The following is a 17,987-nucleotide window of genomic DNA, read 5'->3' on the forward strand; positions in this document are numbered from 1 at the left end:
GTGCGTTGGGCAGCAAGATATCGTTGCAGAGCACGGACTAGGTAGGATACATTAGAGGAGCACGATGTTGTCAGCACGTGCACTAGGACGGACGCCAGTGGCGCGCGGGATGGCCACGGTGGCGAAGTTGACGCGGGACTCGCAGGTGAAGCAGAACTTGCTGGAGGACAAGTCGTTCATCAACTACAAGCAGAACCTGGAATACGTGGATATCGTTCGCCAGCGGCTGGGGCGCCCACTGACGTATGCGGAGAAGATCCTGTACGGGCACTTGGAGGATCCCCACGGGCAGGAGATCGAGCGCGGTGTGTCGTACCTGAAGCTGAACCCTGACCGGGTGGCGTGCCAGGACGCGACGGCGCAGATGGCGATCCTGCAGTTCATGAGCGCGGGGCTGCCGGAGGTGGCCAAGCCGGTAACTGTGCACTGTGACCACTTGATTCAGGCCCAGGTTGGCGGCGAGAAGGACTTGGCGCGCGCGTGCGATCTGAACAAGGAGGTGTACGATTTCCTTGCGACTGCCACGGCCAAGTACAACATGGGGTTCTGGAAGCCAGGCTCCGGTATCATCCACCAGATCGTCCTTGAGAACTACGCGTTCCCAGGTGCGCTTTTGATTGGTACCGACTCGCACACGCCAAACGCCGGTGGTCTTGGCCAGCTGGCTATTGGTGTCGGTGGTGCCGACGCCGTGGACGTCATGTCCAACCTGGCCTGGGAGTTGAAGGCTCCTAAGATTTTGGGTGTCAAGCTGACCGGCCGTATGAGCGGCTGGACTTCGCCAAAGGACATCATCCTAAAGCTTGCCGGTATCACCACTGTCAAGGGTGGTACTGGTAAGATTGTTGAGTACTTCGGCGACGGTGTCGACACTTTCTCTGCCACCGGTATGGGTACCATCTGTAACATGGGTGCCGAGATCGGTGCCACCACCTCGGTCTTCCCATTCAACAAGTCTATGGTTGAGTACTTGAACGCTACCAACAGACACCAGGTCGCCGAGTTCGCTCAGTTGTACAAGAAGGACTTGCTATCTGCAGACGAAGGTGCTGAGTACGACGAAGTCATCGAGATCGACTTGAACAAGTTGGAGCCTTACGTCAACGGTCCATTCACCCCAGACTTGGCCACTCCAATTTCCAAGCTAAAGGAGGTTGCTGTTGAGAAGAACTGGCCATTGGAGGTTAAGGTTGGTTTGATCGGTTCTTGCACCAACTCCTCTTATGAGGACATGTCGCGTTCTGCCTCCATCATCAAGGACGCTGCGGCTCACGGCTTGAAGGCGAAGTCGCTATTCACTGTGACTCCAGGTTCCGAGCAGATCAGAGCCACCATCGCACGCGACGGTCAGCTAGACACTTTCACCGAGTTCGGTGGTATCGTCTTGGCTAACGCATGTGGTCCATGTATTGGTCAGTGGGACAGAAGAGACATCAAGAAGGGTGAGAAGAACACCATCGTCTCTTCTTATAACAGAAACTTCACCTCCAGAAACGATGGTAACCCAGAGACTCACTCTTTCGTTGCCTCTCCTGAACTTGTTACTGCTTTCGCTATTGCTGGTGACCTACGTTTCAACCCAATGACTGACAAGCTAAAGGGTAAGGACGGAAAGGAATTCCTATTGCAGCCACCTACCGGGGAGGGTTTGCCATCTGGTGGCTACGATCCAGGTGAGAACACTTACCAGGCTCCACCAAAGGACCGTAACCAAGTCGAGGTCAAGGTTTCGCCAACCTCCGACCGTCTACAATTGCTAAGCGCTTTCAAGCCATGGGATGGCAAGGACCCACAGAACATGCCTATTTTGATCAAGTCGTTGGGTAAGACCACCACCGACCACATCTCTATGGCTGGTCCATGGTTGAAGTACAGAGGTCACTTGGAGAACATCTCGAACAACTACATGATCGGCGCTATCAACGCTGAGAACAAGAAGGCTAACTGCGTCAAGAACCACTACACTGGCGAGTATTCCGGTGTTCCAGAAACTGCCAGAGCTTACAGAGACCAGGGTATCAAGTGGGTTGTCATCGGTGGTGAGAACTTCGGTGAGGGTTCTTCCCGTGAACACGCTGCATTGGAGCCAAGATACCTAGGAGGTTTCGCTATTATCACCAGGTCCTTTGCCCGTATCCACGAGACGAACTTAAAGAAGCAGGGTTTGCTGCCATTGACTTTCCATGAGCCAGCGGCCTACGACAAGATCAACCCTGAGGACACGGTTGACATTATTGGTTTGAGCGAGTTTGCTCCAGGCAAGCCATTGACTTTGAGAATCCACTCTAGCTCTGGGACTTGGGAAACTCCTTTGGACCACACCTTTAACAAGGAACAGATTGAGTGGTTCAAGGCTGGTTCTGCATTGAACAAGTTGGCTGCGGCTAAGAAATAAATCGCTTAACAGCCTTCTTGTCTTTTAGCAAAGGGATTTCGCGAAACAACTTCATGTATTTGTATTTATTATTTGCCTATCATTATGGAGCGCATAATTACTGTGCGACGTATTTATTTATTGCGACAACTCTAAGTATTTATTGTTTGACTATCGAGCGACTAGATTAGTTGAAGGGCATGCAAAATTGACTATTAGATTGCCGCATAAGTGGAATTTTTTAAAAAATTAAAAATATGGTTCCTAGCGGGATCGAACCGCTGATCCCCGCGTTATTAGCACGGTGCCTTAACCAACTGGGCCAAGGAACCAATTACACTTAAGATGCTATTTGCAGATATTTGTAGTCCACTCAAGTCAACACGGGCATATTTTACTTTCTAATTCTTAAATTCTTAACTCTAAGCCAATCTAAGTAGTTTATCCTATCATCACTTGATCCTTGCGTTTGTTTGGTCTATAACCTTTAATTGGGTAGTGCTTATGGAAATATATATAATGAGATATTACATGGGTCCCATATAACTTCCGTATGAGAGTTTGGCCGAGTGGTTTAAGGCGTCAGATTTAGGTTATTCTCCTAAAATCTCTGATATCTACGGATTCGCGGGTTCGAATCCCGTAGCTCTCATTATTTTTTGTATATTGTCTTTCTCAGGCATGTGACATTTTGCATCATAATCATACCGAAGATATGGCTCCCACCGTGACCTGATACATTCTCGCATCTGAAGGCATGCAATTTAATGCAACTGTGGCTGCAGATGCTCTAGGTAGGAACTAGCACAACATCTAACAACTAGCCTGCCATATACAGCGCAATGACAGCGTCTGAGTCGTTGTGGCACCGATCATAAGCCAATTCTGATTGTCTGAAGACAGGCTATGAGTCTCCCACAGTCCTCCTTGCTGTCCCCATACGCATATAAATACCCTTAAAACTCAATTAGCCGGTATTTTATTTGAGCTGCAGAAGGTATCTTAACTCAGGTATAATATACTGTAATGGGGTATCACTTTGACACATTGCAGCTCCATGCGGGCCAGGAAGACGCAGCAGAAAACGCTAATAGTCCCAGGGCAGTGCCCATTTATGCTACCACATCATATGTGTTTAACGATTCCAAGCATGGCGCCCAGCTCTTTGGTCTCGAAGCACCGGGTTTCATATACTCCCGTATTATGAACCCCACGAACGATGTTCTGGAGAAAAGGATTGCTGCGTTGGAAGGCGGTGCGGCAGCCCTCGCAGTAGCGTCCGGCCAGGCGGCTCAATTAGTTGCAATTGGCGGCCTGGCCCACGCGGGCGACAACATTGTCTCCACATCCTATTTATATGGAGGATCGTACAATCAATTCAAGGTGGCGTTCAAGCGGCTGGGGATTGAATGTCGTTTTGTGGAAGGGGACAACGCTGAAGATTTTGAGGCGCGGTTTGACTCAAAGACTAAAGCCGTTTTTCTGGAGTCCATTGGCAACCCCAAGTACAACGTTCCTGATTTTGAAAGGATTGTGGCGGTGGCACACAGACACGGGATCCCAGTTGTGGTCGATAATACTTTTGGAGCAGGAGGCTATTTCTGTCAGCCAATAAAGTTCGGCGCTGATATAGTGACACACTCAGCCACGAAGTGGATTGGGGGCCACGGAACTGCGATCGGAGGTCTCGTAGTGGACTCGGGAAAATTCCCCTGGAAGGACTACCCCGCAAAATTTCCACAGTTCTCTGAACCTTCGGAGGGATACCATGGCCTAGTTCTCAACGAAGCTCTTGGCCCTCTGGCATTTGTTGGACATGCCAGAATCGAGCTACTAAGAGATCTCGGCCCTGCGTTAAGCCCATTTGCGGCTTTCCTATTCTTACAGGGGCTTGAAACTCTGTCTTTGAGGGCCGAAAGGCACGGGCAAAACGCACTGGCACTGGCAAAGTACCTCGAGACGTCAGCCTATGTATCTTGGGTGTCCTATCCTGGCCTAGAATCACATGACTACCACAGTAATGCAACCCGTTATTTACAGAATGGCTACGGGGGTGTTCTCTCGTTTGGCGTAAAGCCGTTGCCTGATACGGACGAAGAAGCCGACCCATTCAAGGCAGCAGGTGCACAATTTGTGGATAATCTCAAGTTAGCATCCAATCTCGCCAACGTGGGGGATTCGAAGACCCTAGTGATTGCGCCTTACTTCACGACGCACCAACAGCTGTCAGAGTCCGAAAAGCTCGCATCTGGGGTGACCAGGGACCTCATACGGGTATCTGTAGGCACCGAATACTTGCAGGATATCATAGCAGACTTTGAACAAGCGTTTTCTACCGTTTATGGTACCCCCAAGGGCATCGCACCCGTAGACGTCTCGGCGGACAACTCGCGTCTAGTAGAGGGCGTCCCCGACAAGATACAGGTCTGAACGCTGTTTTAGGCCAGCCACTGGCCGGGGAAGTACTTCTGGTGTGGTGGTATATCTATAACGTATATAGGAGACCCGTTCTACAACAGTCTAATGTACAGACCGTAGCCCTCCGGAGACAAGCGCTCAGCCCGTGACAGAGCGGTCTCCACCTGGCCAGTCGTCAGGGGAATAGCTGTAGAAAAACCGTGCTAAAATATGTACCCAATGAACAGAACCGTTACCCATCCCGAGCGTCCATCAAGAATACGTCTCAATCAGGGTGTCGCGCAGATTACCGGAAATGGCGTCTGGGTTCGCGTCCTGTAGGCGGAAGATGGACTCGATAACGCTCAGCTCGGGAGCAGTGGTGTCAAGCCCCGTGACGGCAAGGTAGTCGTTGACGACCATCCCCGCTCCCACGACACTGGAGCCCCGGTTGATGGTACCCGCAACCAGTGGCACCTGTAGCAGAGACGACAACTCCTCCTGGTCCTGTATGGTGGTCTGTGGGTGAACGAGGCCGCCCTGGTTGCTTAGTGCACAGTATGAGCCCACCAGCACGTTGCCGGAGATCGTCTGGCGGAACACTTCCACGCCAAGCACGTCGGCGATCAGTTCCTCGGTCTCGTTGTCGATGTCCGGGTGCACCAGTGCGACGTAGTCGTTGCAGCATATAACGTTCCCCAGAGCAGACAGGCGCTCCTCGATTCTCTGGATTTTTACGGAGTCTGGAAGACTGTTTCTGAGGTGTTGCAATTCCTGGTCCGTGGTCTGCGTAGGAACCAGCAGCCCCCGTCTGTTACCCGCAGTCATTCTTCCCACAATCCGCGTGCCGGCAATAGTTGTGTGCACGATGGGGATAGCGTCACCCAGCTCGGCTTCGAACGCCGAGTAGAAGTTCTCGGACCCACCAATCGTGACCAGACAGTATGTGTTGGTCAGCTTGGAAAAGACACCCACCTCATTCGAATTCTCAAACTGCGTTCTCGTAGCCATGCTTGTAAGATTTGGTTTCGTTGCTGCCTGGGTGATGCACCGGTCTAGATGGCAGCGTCTTCACTATTTTAGATGGAAGATGTCGGTAGAAAAAGAAACGGCGGTAAAATTTTCATGGGTGACGAGGTCACTGCCAACGATTCGCACGTGACCGCGGCCAGTTCTCGACTAGAGGCGGGCGCGAGGCCTAGGGCAGAAGTAGCCGGCCAGATGGGAGCAGGCTTCCCCTGCAGCCTACCCATCATACAGTCCTCCGTTCACAGTCGTCGCGTATGTGCGCGTGCTCGTTCAGCTCGCAGTCGAGGGTTCGAGCTGCATACCTTGCGACACCGTTTCGAGCGCCAAAGCCGCATGGAGCAAAAGCCCGTGCGTGACTGGGAGTATATATGCAACATGCGGCCGCGCCAAGACACTCCGCTCGATGTGGTGCGCGGCGATGGTCTCGCGAATCGCGCAGATAACAGTTTCGGCAGCGCGTCAGCGACAGCGAATGCGGAAAGATACCGCTTTCGGTTTTTGTGTCACCCAGACAATATATTTGTTGAATGAAGATCTCCAGAGCAGCGCGGCAGTCATCCTTCTAGCTCAGGCCAAGATGTCTGATCTGGTGAACCTCAGCAGCTGGAGTCGTAAGGTACGTACGATCTCGCAGCACTCCTCGTGTATGGAAGGACCTAGGAAGTCCACGGCGTCGAGCGGCGGCGTCTGCAAGAGCAGCGGTACCGCGCCCGATGAGGTGCTGGCGTTGCAAAACGAGAACTGCCACTTGCAGCTCATGCTATCCGAAAAGGGCAGTGAAGTGGAACTACTCAAAAGCAAAGTGGGCCAGCTCCAGCAGCGACTAGACGAGCTGCTCTTGTCAAACAACTCTGCGATGACAGGCAACGTGCCGCTTTCGGATTTGTATCTCAAGCCAGATGAAGACGAGGTGATGACGCATTTCTCGGGGTCGCCCTACCGGGGCAGTAGGCCCTTCAGCCACTCAACCAAGCACTCGGCAGTTAGCGTGACGTCGAACTCCCGGCACATGAGCTATCTGTTCGTGTCGCGCCAGCTTGTGCCGTACATGCGCGAGGCAATCAGCATTTTCGAGCGCAGTGATCTCTTTAGTGGACAGGCCCTGAAGGCCCGGCGCGCCTTTGTTAAGGCGATCGACGGCGCGCTGAGCGCGGTGCCACAATTCGACGACCTCGTTGACGTGCTCGACGAGCTCACGATCCTTCAGCGCAACGCCATCGTCTGCTTGAACCGCGAGCTAGAATACAAGAAGGTCTCGCAGCAGCTCGAGTACTTGGCAACCATTTTCCGCGACCCGAAGGAATGTGGGCTCCGCACCGAAGATTACGTGGAGCACCTCCGCAAGCAGCTCATCGAGGTCATCACCAACATACACAGCACAATGCCGCTCTTGGACCCCGCGTGCTACAGCTCCGTGCCCACCGAAAACACTACCTCCGATCCTCTTCGGCACGACGCAACAGACGTAACGCCGTCCGAGTCGCTTCTGCCCGACGACACGGACCGCAGCCCGCCCATGATGCCACACCAGCAGTGCGAAAACACACCTGCGCCGCGCACGCCGCACCCCACCTTCCGCACCATGCTCCCCATTGCCGCGCACCGCACCGCGCCCTCGGCGCTACCGGAGTTGTTCAAAAGGACCCGCCCACCAAAGCTCGCTGGCACCCACACGTCGCCGCAGTTGCGGCGCGGCCCCTCCGCCTCCAATAACTACGTCCAGGCGCTTAGCGACCTCAAGCTCACCATGCCCGCGCGCAGAACCCCAAAGGAACCTCTTGAGTTCATCCCCATCGGCTTCGACGGCCGGCTCTCCGGCGCGCAGACGCCGTCGCGCTTGACGTCTCCCCGCAAGCTCGGGAAGGTTGTCTTGACCCCGCTAACCTGGAGCAGGGACGGCTGCGACGATTACGTGAGTGGCGATCCACTGGAGCAGTTCTATGCAGAAAGGGTCTCCGGAACAGACCTGGAAGATACCAGAACGACCATTACGGGCTTTAATAGCATATAACTCAGCACTATTCTTCCGATTAGCGCTGCTCCTGCTAGCTATGTAATTATTTAATATCTCAGCTCCATCAGCTGTATCTTGGTGTGTCGTTGCGATGCTCGAGACCCATCTTGATTTCATGCCTCCTCGCGCGCATTAGTTCAATGCATGCGTGAAAAAAAAGGACAGATGGATACCGACTCTTCCTCGGGGCTAGCAGGAAGTGTCCAGGTTCAAGTTCAAGCACTGCGAGGCCGTAAATGCATAATACTCAGGCGGCATCGCCAAATCAAGATGTCTTACCGTTCTTTCAAGGTGAAACTGCGGTCAAGGAAGACAATATAGAAAGAGATGAGGATCAACTGGTGACAAAAAGAAGCAGCCCGGCTCGAGATGCGTCTGTGTGCGAGGTACAGTGCGTCGATATTGGCAGCGATGAAGACGCGGGAGCCATAGACATCATTGAAGTAGACACGAAGGAGAACGACGCAGTAGAAGCCGCGGATTGCGTGACGGTGCTCGAGGAAGCCCCGGCAGAGCAGAAACCTGGCGCGCCGCTGGGCGAAAATAGAAAGACCAGGAGCAAGGGCGCGGTGAAGGAGAGCAGCAAGGCCAAGAAGCAGGCAACCAAGGAGCAGTTGGAGCTTAAAAAGCGGCAGGAGCGCGAGGAGCGCGAGCTCAAGAAGCTGCGAGACAAGGAGGAGCGCGAGCTCAAGAAGCTGCGGGAGAAGGAGGAGCGTGAGCTCAAGAAGCTGCGGGAGAAGGAGGAGCGCGAGCTGAAGAGGCAGAAGGAAAAGGAGGAGCGCGAACTCAAGAAGCTGCGGGAGAAGGAGGAGCGCGAGCTGAAGAGGCAGAAGGAAAAGGAGGAGCGCGAGCTCAAGAAGCAACTCGAGAAGGAGGAGCGCGAGCGGAAGGAGGAGGAGAAGCAGAAGAAAACCGAGGCGAAGGAACGAGCGCAGCTGAGGATCGGCAGTTTCTTCAAGAAAACCGTGATTTCCAAGTCTCTGGATGACTCCAAGAGCGACTACGATAGGGCGTTCTTGCCGTTCTATATAAAGCGGGACGTGAAGGTTGCCGGCCTGCACCAACTGGACCGGGGTAAGCTGCAGGATAGCGAAGCTGCGATCGATAAGAGGCTGCATGATGCCGCCGCGCCCCAGGACACACTGGACTGGCTCGCGTCTGTACGGCCTCCGAAGTGCGGGTACGAGATCAGGTGCACGGCCGTGGAGGTCCTGCAGAAAATGACGGCCAAGCAGAAGACCGACGAGGAGCTCCAGACACTCCTTGGGCAGGTGCCCCACAAATACATCAAGTTCTACGAGAACATCCGGCCGCCATATATCGGGACTTACTCCAAAAACGTGACGCTGCCGCGCTGCAATCCGTTCTCTACAGAAGAGACAGGCTTCAACTATGACTACGATTCAGACTTGGACTGGATCAACGACGAAGACGAGGAGGGCGGCGACGTGGATGACCTCGAGGCCGACGACGACGACGACGACGACGACGACGACGAGCAGGACCAGGGGGACGAGCACGAGTTCGACGGCTTCCTGGATAGCGATGACGACTCTGGCTCCACCTCGAAGAAGAGCTTCGCTGGTCCACTGATACCGGTGGTCCATCTTGTGCGGGACTTTGACAACCTGAAAGCTGACGAACAGCAGTATTTCAACATGCTAGCGGTCCAGTATCTAATTGAGGCACAGCCGTTCCCAATCGACCCTAACTATGCTCCCAACAAGAGACCGCCTCCTCGGGGGGTCTGTGAGTCGACCACTTCTCCAGAACATGGACAGGCCCAGAAGAAGGCCAAGAGCTTAATCTCCGAACCCAAGGACTTGTTAAAGCTGTTGGATGAGGTCCACGAATCGACTTTTTCCCTTGGGACCATCAGTGAAATTGTCCAGAAGCACGTTCCACACTATTCAAAGGAGACGATAAAAAATACAGTTAAGCATTACGCTGCGAGGTCCAGCGGGAAAGGCAATACGTCCCGCAAATGGCAGGTGATAGACGTCGAAGGCTGGGAACAGCTGAAGGTCAATCGGTGATGTGTAGCTAACTGTGACGCGACCGATTTTTTGTTTGTGCAGACTTCCCTGCGGCAAAACGTCAGGAACGTCAAGATTTCGTTTTACTGGATTTGTGTTTGCAAGATTCCGAGATCTTAAAACGCGATACCAGTCTGTTATCCCAGTCCCTTTCATTGCACTAATCAAGGAATAACCACCGATCAAGGATGTCATTGTACGACCAACGGTCTTTAAGCTCTCAAAGGACATCCATTAGCCAAAACCACGGTTTTTGGAATGAACTCTATAATGCGACAGTGGGTTCACTCTTTGAGTTAAGTACCGTTGTCACCGCCAGAGCTGGTGCGCTCAGGAAGAACTTTTGGGATGATTTTACCAACTACAGAAACTACCTATACCCGATTCGAGGGTTTTGCGAGTTCTTGAAGTGGCCGCGGTACTGGGGCTTCGGGTTGATTGTGGGGTTCTGCTATGCGCTTCTTTTTATCATGCTTACCGCCCTATACTTTACATTTCTCTTGCCAATTCTATCCGCTTGGCAGGTGGTTCTTTTGGGCCCAATAGGCATGGTGATAAGTATCATACAGATGGTTTTGCAGTGCAACATGTGGACTGTCAGAGGCGTGAAATGGTTTGTGCTTCCTGTGATCAAGGAAGACCTATTCGACACCTATCTTCGCAGGAAAGGTTATGGCAGGCTACTTAACACCCTAAAACAGCGCTCCTTTCCCGTGGTCCCCACTTACCGCAAGAACCACCTAGAGTTTTGGATCTACCAGATCCCGCTACAGGTTTTCCTTTTTGTCTGCTCGGTAACTCTGACGATCTTCATTATCGCTTTATCCATGGTACCTATCATTGGCCCGACGTTTGCGACTATCCTCTTGAGTCCTAGACGGTCGTTCAACTACTATAATACTTGGATGAACCAGTTACGGATGACCAGGCAAATGAAGTGCGACAGCTACTACGAAAAGCTCGGTCAGCATATGGCATTTGGCTTGTCTTGTGGCTTCTTCGAGCTTTTCCCTGTCCTTTCCATCATCGGCATTTGCAGTAATGTGATATCCACCGCTCTAGTTGTCGAAGACGAAATTGACCAGCGTAGAATCGCCCTTGATTCTGCTGAGCTTGCCAGCATTGCAACGACCAGCACCACTGAATCGTCCAGTCAAACCAGCCAGACTACCGGTACGTCATCGACCTCATCATCGTGAGTATCCATACCGTCCAGGGCTCATGTACGGACAGACATTACCTGCATAATGGTAGTTGAACGTGAACTTGGCCGTGGGATGTATTGGAGGTCTACTATATGTGGGAATAGCATATCTATGTCAATAGTATTGTATAGTAACGAAATCCCATCAGCTGTAGTTAGCTATCGTCACGTGGTAGAGACGCGTAGCGCGTCGTGCAAGATCTTCAAATTATCCCAGCTGCACCAATGCGCTCTGGCACTCATCAACAGCACTAGCTAAGACTTCGCAACACAAAGCTCTGCTAACAGGTATGACTTCTTCGCCTTCTCGTCCACAGGAGGCTAGCTCTCCTGCGCTATTTTATAACCCGTCTTCGTCTTCTCAGCCGGACACCTATGAGCGAGGTCAGCAGAACGCCGGCAACATGATCGGATCCTCTCCTTTCCACTATCCATCCTCTTCACAGTCGCAGCAGAATACGCGGTCAAATCGGGGCGGGGCCTTTTCTTCTCAGGGCGTTCCCAGGTCTGAGCGTTCTTACGCGGGCTCATCACTGCCAGGCACGGCGAGGACTCGGCTGCAGCACTACGGGCGCAGTGATATTCATGCGTCAGACCTTTCTTCGCCAAGACGCATGGTCAACTTTAATTCTCCATCGACGTTATCCTCGTCTGATCCGCCATCCGAGAATGACGAGCCCATGAGAATTATCTGGGGTACGAATGTGTCAATACAGGAGGTGGCATGCACCTTCAAGAACTTTCTGATGACCTTCAAGTACAAGTATCGGAAGATCAAAGACGAGCAAGAGCTGTTCATAAACGAGACAACAGATGAGGAATTGTACTATGTCAACCAGCTGCACCAGATGAGGCAACTCGGAACCTGCAATCTAAACCTTGACGTTAGAAACTTGATTTCATTTCCGGGCACGGAGAAGCTCTATCATCAGCTGCTAAACTATCCACAAGAAGTGATCTCCATTATGGACCAAGCTGTGAAGGACTGCATGGTCCAGCTCGCAGTTGATATCGACGGCGCAGAGGGTAATGAAAACCTAATTGAGGTTGAGTCGAAAATATACAAGATCAGGCCGTACAATTTGGATTCAGAGAGGGGCATGAGAGAGCTCAACCCGAACGACATCGATAAACTAGTAAGCATAAAGGGTCTTGTTCTTCGTTCCACTCCTGTCATTCCAGATATGAAATTGGCATTTTTCAAATGTAGCGTATGTGACCATACCACGGCGGTAGAAATTGATCGTGGTATTATCCAGGAGCCGTTGCGGTGCCCGCGTGTTGCATGTAATCAGAGAAACTCCATGTCGTTAATCCACAATAGATGCTCCTTTGCAGATAAGCAAGTTATAAAGTTACAAGAAACCCCGGATCTTGTCCCAGATGGCCAGACTCCCCACTCCGTGTCATTGTGTATATATGATGAGTTGGTTGACAGCTGCAGGGCGGGTGACAGGATTGAAGTGACAGGGATCTTCAGGTCTATCCCCATAAGAGCAAATCAGCGGCAGCGTGCCCTTAAATCCCTGTACAAGACCTACTTGGATGTTGTTCACGTTCGAAAAGTCAGCGCACGGCGCCTCGATATTGATACCTCCACTGTTGAACAGCAAATCCTCCAAAACCAGATGGACAATGTGGAGGAACTACGGAAAGTAACTGATGAAGATATCGCCAAGATCAATGCTGTTGCAGCACGCCCGGATGTTTACGAAGTCTTGGCCAGATCCATTGCGCCAAGTATCTACGAACTTGATGACATAAAGAAAGGAATTCTCCTGCAGCTATTCGGCGGGACAAATAAAACATTTACAAAGGGTGGCAGGTATAGGGGTGATATAAATATACTTTTGTGCGGTGATCCATCTACTTCGAAGTCCCAAATCCTGCAGTACGTCCACAAGATTGCTCCTCGTGGTGTTTACACATCTGGTAAAGGTTCCTCTGCCGTTGGTCTAACAGCCTATATCACAAGAGATGTCGACACCAAGCAATTGGTGCTGGAGAGTGGTGCACTAGTCCTATCTGACGGCGGTGTGTGCTGTATCGATGAATTCGACAAGATGAGCGACTCGACCCGTTCTGTTTTGCACGAAGTGATGGAGCAGCAAACAATATCCGTGGCCAAGGCGGGTATCATCACCACTCTAAATGCCAGAACGTCCATATTGGCAAGTGCGAACCCCATAGGTTCACGATACAACCCCAATCTCCCCGTGACTGAGAACATTGACCTGCCCCCTCCATTGCTGTCTAGATTCGACTTGGTATACCTGGTGTTGGACAAGGTCTCCGAGTCCACCGATCGAGAATTAGCCAAGCACCTGACCAGCCTCTACCTAGAGGACAAGCCCGCCCATGTGTCCGAGTCGGACATCCTTCCGGTGCACTTTCTCACAATGTATATCAACTATGCCAAGCAGCATATTCACCCGGTGATCACAGAAGGGGCCAAGACCGAGCTGGTGCGCGCCTATGTGAACATGCGCAGCATGGGCGACGACTCGCGCGCAGATGAGAAGAGAATCACCGCCACTACTCGGCAGCTGGAAAGCATGATCAGACTGTCCGAAGCGCACGCTAAGGTGCGCCTTTCGCAGCAGGTTGAGGTCAGCGACGTCCAGGAAGCAGTGAGACTGATCAAGTCTGCCATCAAGGACTACGCAATAGACCCCAAGACAGGCAAGATCGACATGAACCTTATCCAAACCGGCAAGTCCGTGATCCAGCGCAAGCTCCAGGAGGACCTTGCCCGTGAAATTGTCCGCCTGCTAACCGAACGCTCTGCCGATGTCATCACCTACAATGAGCTAGCCAGATTGCTGAACGAGAACTCTCAGGACCGCCTGGACAACATGACGATTTCAGACGCTCTGAATCGCCTGCAGCAGGAAGACAAGATAGTGGTCCTCGGCGACGGCGTCCGGAGATCGATACGCCTGAACGGCCGTGTCTAGTTTGCTCGCGCGCCCACACTCAGCTATTCTCACTGTTTTAGCGTAATTGTTTCGGACTTTGTACGCGCGATAAACAGCTCTATGCTCGCCGCGTTCGCCGAATAGACAGACGCAAGTAAACGATTACACTACCGCGCGCTCAATCACTACTTTTCGGCCGTATATCGCCTTCCGCCTGGCCATCAAAGTCCATCACCGGTATAAGACCACTCTCCGTGCTAAAAACCGGCATCTGATTGGCCATTGGTATATTGTTACCCGGATATCCTGAATGCTGCCACCTTTGAAAATTTTGACGATATAAGCGATCTAGTACCAGCTGAGACTCTCTAGTTGCGTAGTAACTGTCGAGCATACAGCAGGTGATTAAAAATGGCATCTCGGGTACAAGCATTCATTAACTGTGCTAGTCAGAAGGCCTCCTTTTTTGTTTCGAAGACCGTCTACTGCGGCAAGGTTGCCGGTGAATTGACCAAGACGGTGTACTTCAAAGAGGGCTTGCAGCCTCCAAACATATCTGACTTCGAGATGGTATACTGGAGACTACTAAAGCAGTTCAAGAATGCGGCTGCACACCCACAGCAAACATTGGCATCTGTGAAGAGCCTAGGGAAGAATGACCTGGTGAAGTACGGTGCCGTCGGTGTGCAGATGCTCGGACTGTACTCGCTAGGCGAGGCGATCGGTAGAAGACACCTTGTCGGCTACACAAACTACTCCTCGCACCACTAGATATTCCGCGCGGCGGACGGAGCGGGCCGGGATTGCGCCCATTGTGTGGGGAAGCCAACCTAGAAAACGAATTGATGAAGCATTGATTCGCAGATCTCAGGGATCTGATGATACATCTATAAATAACAACTCTAAACTAGTTATCAATCTTATATATTCGTACTATTTGTGTTCATACTATGATACAGTACGCGCGCGACACTTGGGCGCCGGCGAGTTATGCATGCTCTTCCTCGCTGGCGTCGCCGGCTTGCTGGGCCAGTTTGCGCTTCTTAGATGCCTCTATCATTTCTTTTTGCTGTCGTTTCTTCTGCTTCAGTATCTTTGGAACCGTGCTGATCTGCTTCCTGTCCACGAATGCCTTGCCCTTCTTAATCATCTCCTTTTCCCTCTTGGTCATCTTCGCGATATTCTCCATCCAAGCGGCGACCTCGCACCCACTCTGCTTCATGACGTTGACAATCGGTTTCACAGCAATTGCGTCCTGCTTTGTAAAGAAAGTCACTGCTGTACCTTTCCGTCCGCCTCTGCCTGTACGGCCGATCCTGTGGACGTAAGCCTGTGCTGAGCGAGGAACGTCATAGTTGATAACAAGATTGATGCCCTTGAAATCTATACCACGTGCCAGAACATCGGTACAGATGAGGCACCATAGATCACCGCTCTTGAATCGTTCGATGATCTTCTCCCTTTGAACTTGGGTACGCTCAGCGTGGATAACATCAACATTTAGTTTATCGTACAATAGCTCATGGAATAATGCTTTGGCTCTGGTGATGGATTCCAAAAAGATTATTACGGGAGGGCGGAACATCCCTTCCTGTATTAGCTGCCTGATGGCAACCAACTTACCTTCTTCGTTTCCGCAGAATACTAATTTCTGTTCAATGTTCGTATTAGCGGCCTCCTTGTGGCCAATGATTACTCTGACGGGGTCGGTCATGATCGACTGTGCAAGCTCTTCGACACTGGAGGGCAGGGTGGCCGAGAACAGCACCTTGCTAATATTTGGGTGGCTACATGCGCTTAGGATGTCGTCCGTCTGTTCCACAAAGGTTTTGTCAAATAGCTTGTCGGCTTCATCAAAGATCAGGTACTTGACAGCGCTTAGGTCAAGCGATTCGCTCTTCACTATATCTATGAGTCGCAGAGGAGTCGATATGATGATATCATATTTCTTGTCGCTCACGATCTGGTTTTTCAGCTTCGCCGCGAGAGACTTGGAGAGCAATGCCACTGACAACGGGCGCTTTTTCTCGAGGAAGATCCGCTGAGCAAGCTTCGAGCACTCGTCAAAGATCTGGTTGGCAAGTTCTTTTGTGGGCGAGATAATCAAGCCCTTCACGCCGGTGCCAACGGCCTTGTCGGATATCACCTGCTGTAAAAGAGGTATCAAAAAGGCCAGAGTCTTACCACTACCGGTCGGCGCACACGCCACTATGTCCCGGTTCTGCAGACTGATGGGGATGGCCTCGCACTGGATGGGCGTCGGCTCCGTAAAGTTGTTCTCAATCAGGTTCGATAGCAGCCTCTTGTCCAGCTTGAAGCGTGTCACCAGGTCCTCAAACGACCCAATGGGGAGAGGCGCATCCGCGCCTGTGACCTTGCCCCGGTACGAGCGCCGTAGCTGCGACGCTTCTTCTGCTGTCGTGATCCGGGGCGGTGGTGCCACGTCCTCTGCGCCCTCGTCCTGCTCGGTCTCGTCCCTATGAGCATCCCCGGTCTCTTCCGCTGGCCTCTCTGCGGCAGCAGGCACAGACCGCCTCGTGCGAAAGAAATCCAGCTCGCGCGAGAGTTGCTCTTCGTCCTCGTCCTTCCCGCGCTGTCCAGGCCGCGCTGTTCGCTGGCTCTGCACTCTGGAGAAGTCCACCTGCTTCCCGTCCTTCTTCACCGATGCGCCACGTGTCAGAACCCTGAAAATATCCATAACTTCGAGTCTCAATGTCCTTATTGGCCTGACCCAGTCTCACTAGCTCGGATACGATCTGACTGACAAGTAGGGACCTCATCGCGCACCGGGCAGGCTAATGACCAAAAAGCAATGTGAATACAAAATTTTCAAATATCGTTTTGTACGTGGTTACCCGGATAACTTGTTACCCGGGGTAGTTTGAAAATTTTGATAGCTTAGCGGATGCTCATCTCTTGGCTTAGGCCACCTTCAAGAGCGACCAGCCGTGGTTAATCTGCTGTAGTTGCCGTCTATAGCACCATGTTGTGTTCTAAGATATCGATAGGCACTAGACAGTCTACGCGCCATGCATCTTACATCGTTAATGGTATCAAAGTCCGAGGCCTGAAGAACCCCAATGAAGATCTTAAGAACCCGGCGGGGCTGCACTACAACGAGGTGGACCCAGCAAGGCACCAGGCGAAATTTAAGCAAGCATTCAATCTAGATAAGTACGGGTTGCAGATTCCCGACGATATTCTGCTGCAGTGTTTGACACATAAGTCATTTGCCAATAGCGCAAAGCCATACAACGAAAAACTGTCGTTGCTGGGCGGCCAATTGCTCAAGTGGTATGCATCGGCGCTGACGGTGCAACAGCCGGGTGCGGCGGGTGTACAGCAGAAGCCGGTGAATGGGCTGAATGTTGCGAATCTGGGGCACGAGCCATACACGCTGTGGACTGACAGCAAGGTTATCTCTGAGCACATGAGGACCAGGGACGTTGACGACCTGATCTTCTGGAATAAGCGGGACTCACGCGCGACAGAGAAATTCAATGGCCTGCCCAAGGTCCGGACTACCGTGCTGCAGGCTCTAATTGGTAGCAGTCTGACATTTAACGGGGAAGAGAAGACAGCCAAGTTCGTGCTGGAAGAACTGATGGATAGTAACAATGCGAACAGCCTGCCATCATTAGCCCTTCAGATGGCCGAACTAAAAGCATGAGGGGAGCCTTGTGTCCTCTTTGGCCCCGGCTGCGTTGCCATATTACACGGAATGCCGCAGCAAAACTGTCCTCTGTAGACAAGCACTTGTGTGATCTGGGCCTACATTCTGTCGACCATATTAAAAATACATACCTGTATATATTACCTCACCTGTGTGTGTGTGTGTGCACTCATCTACGATATCTGCGCAGTGTACGAGACGGTGCTGCAACCATCCATCGATGGCGCGTAAGCGGCGGGCTAGTATAAATGTATCATTTTGTTTTAGAAGTAATTAGATAGTAATATTACACTCTCTGTGCTACGTGAAAAGAGCGAGCACTGTATTAGAGAAGTTTCTATG

At 51.9% G+C, this 17,987-nt stretch overlaps 10 protein-coding genes and 2 non-coding genes across 12 annotated transcripts; 9 read left to right on the forward strand and 3 right to left on the reverse strand.

The window, feature by feature from the left end:
* Nucleotides 1-64: 64 nt before the first annotated feature.
* Nucleotides 65-2,395, forward strand: ACO1 (aconitate hydratase ACO1; the record flags this gene model as incomplete). The annotated part of the gene is made up of 1 exon (NM_209418.1): nt 65-2,395. One exon carries the CDS (start codon nt 65-67, stop codon nt 2,393-2,395), a length of 2,331 nt encoding a protein of 776 aa, NP_984065.1.
* A 237-nt stretch (nt 2,396-2,632) lies between these two features.
* AGOS_t0068 lies at nt 2,633-2,706 on the reverse strand. Its single transcript has one exon. It is a non-coding gene; the product is annotated as a tRNA-Ile (tRNA).
* A 223-nt stretch (nt 2,707-2,929) lies between these two features.
* Nucleotides 2,930-3,026, forward strand: AGOS_t0069. Its single transcript is given in 2 exon segments — nt 2,930-2,967; nt 2,983-3,026. It is a non-coding gene; the product is annotated as a tRNA-Leu (tRNA).
* A 374-nt stretch (nt 3,027-3,400) lies between these two features.
* MET17 (bifunctional cysteine synthase/O-acetylhomoserine aminocarboxypropyltransferase MET17) lies at nt 3,401-4,804 on the forward strand (the record flags this gene model as incomplete). The annotated part of the gene is made up of 1 exon (NM_209419.2): nt 3,401-4,804. One exon carries the CDS (start codon nt 3,401-3,403, stop codon nt 4,802-4,804), a length of 1,404 nt encoding a protein of 467 aa, NP_984066.2.
* Nucleotides 4,805-5,044: 240 nt separating this feature from the next.
* TIF6 (translation initiation factor 6) lies at nt 5,045-5,782 on the reverse strand (the record flags this gene model as incomplete). The annotated part of the gene is made up of 1 exon (NM_209420.1): nt 5,045-5,782. One exon carries the CDS (start codon nt 5,780-5,782, stop codon nt 5,045-5,047), a length of 738 nt encoding a protein of 245 aa, NP_984067.1.
* A 421-nt stretch (nt 5,783-6,203) lies between these two features.
* Nucleotides 6,204-7,811, forward strand: SPO74 (Spo74p; the record flags this gene model as incomplete). Its single annotated transcript, NM_209421.1, has 1 exon — nt 6,204-7,811. The coding sequence occupies one exon, from the start codon at nt 6,204-6,206 to the stop codon at nt 7,809-7,811; it is 1,608 nt and encodes a 535-aa protein (NP_984068.1).
* A 239-nt stretch (nt 7,812-8,050) lies between these two features.
* RLF2 (Rlf2p) lies at nt 8,051-9,850 on the forward strand (the record flags this gene model as incomplete). Its single annotated transcript, NM_209422.2, has 1 exon — nt 8,051-9,850. The coding sequence occupies one exon, from the start codon at nt 8,051-8,053 to the stop codon at nt 9,848-9,850; it is 1,800 nt and encodes a 599-aa protein (NP_984069.2).
* A 188-nt stretch (nt 9,851-10,038) lies between these two features.
* AGOS_ADL027W (ADL027Wp) lies at nt 10,039-11,049 on the forward strand (the record flags this gene model as incomplete). The annotated part of the gene is made up of 1 exon (NM_209423.1): nt 10,039-11,049. The coding sequence occupies one exon, from the start codon at nt 10,039-10,041 to the stop codon at nt 11,047-11,049; it is 1,011 nt and encodes a 336-aa protein (NP_984070.1).
* Nucleotides 11,050-11,344: 295 nt separating this feature from the next.
* On the forward strand, nt 11,345-14,011 carry MCM4 (MCM DNA helicase complex subunit MCM4; the record flags this gene model as incomplete). Its single annotated transcript, NM_209424.2, has 1 exon — nt 11,345-14,011. The coding sequence occupies one exon, from the start codon at nt 11,345-11,347 to the stop codon at nt 14,009-14,011; it is 2,667 nt and encodes an 888-aa protein (NP_984071.2).
* A 372-nt stretch (nt 14,012-14,383) lies between these two features.
* On the forward strand, nt 14,384-14,743 carry ATP20 (F1F0 ATP synthase subunit g; the record flags this gene model as incomplete). Its single annotated transcript, NM_209425.1, has 1 exon — nt 14,384-14,743. The coding sequence occupies one exon, from the start codon at nt 14,384-14,386 to the stop codon at nt 14,741-14,743; it is 360 nt and encodes a 119-aa protein (NP_984072.1).
* Nucleotides 14,744-14,960: 217 nt separating this feature from the next.
* On the reverse strand, nt 14,961-16,670 carry ROK1 (RNA-dependent ATPase ROK1; the record flags this gene model as incomplete). The annotated part of the gene is made up of 1 exon (NM_209426.1): nt 14,961-16,670. The coding sequence occupies one exon, from the start codon at nt 16,668-16,670 to the stop codon at nt 14,961-14,963; it is 1,710 nt and encodes a 569-aa protein (NP_984073.1).
* A 285-nt stretch (nt 16,671-16,955) lies between these two features.
* Nucleotides 16,956-17,642, forward strand: MRPL15 (mitochondrial 54S ribosomal protein mL57; the record flags this gene model as incomplete). Its single annotated transcript, NM_209427.1, has 1 exon — nt 16,956-17,642. The coding sequence occupies one exon, from the start codon at nt 16,956-16,958 to the stop codon at nt 17,640-17,642; it is 687 nt and encodes a 228-aa protein (NP_984074.1).
* Between the last annotated feature and the right edge of the window lie 345 nt (nt 17,643-17,987).

This window comes from Eremothecium gossypii, chromosome IV (genome assembly GCF_000091025.4).
Source record: "Eremothecium gossypii ATCC 10895 chromosome IV, complete sequence".
NCBI classification, from domain to species: domain Eukaryota; kingdom Fungi; phylum Ascomycota; class Saccharomycetes; order Saccharomycetales; family Saccharomycetaceae; genus Eremothecium; species Eremothecium gossypii.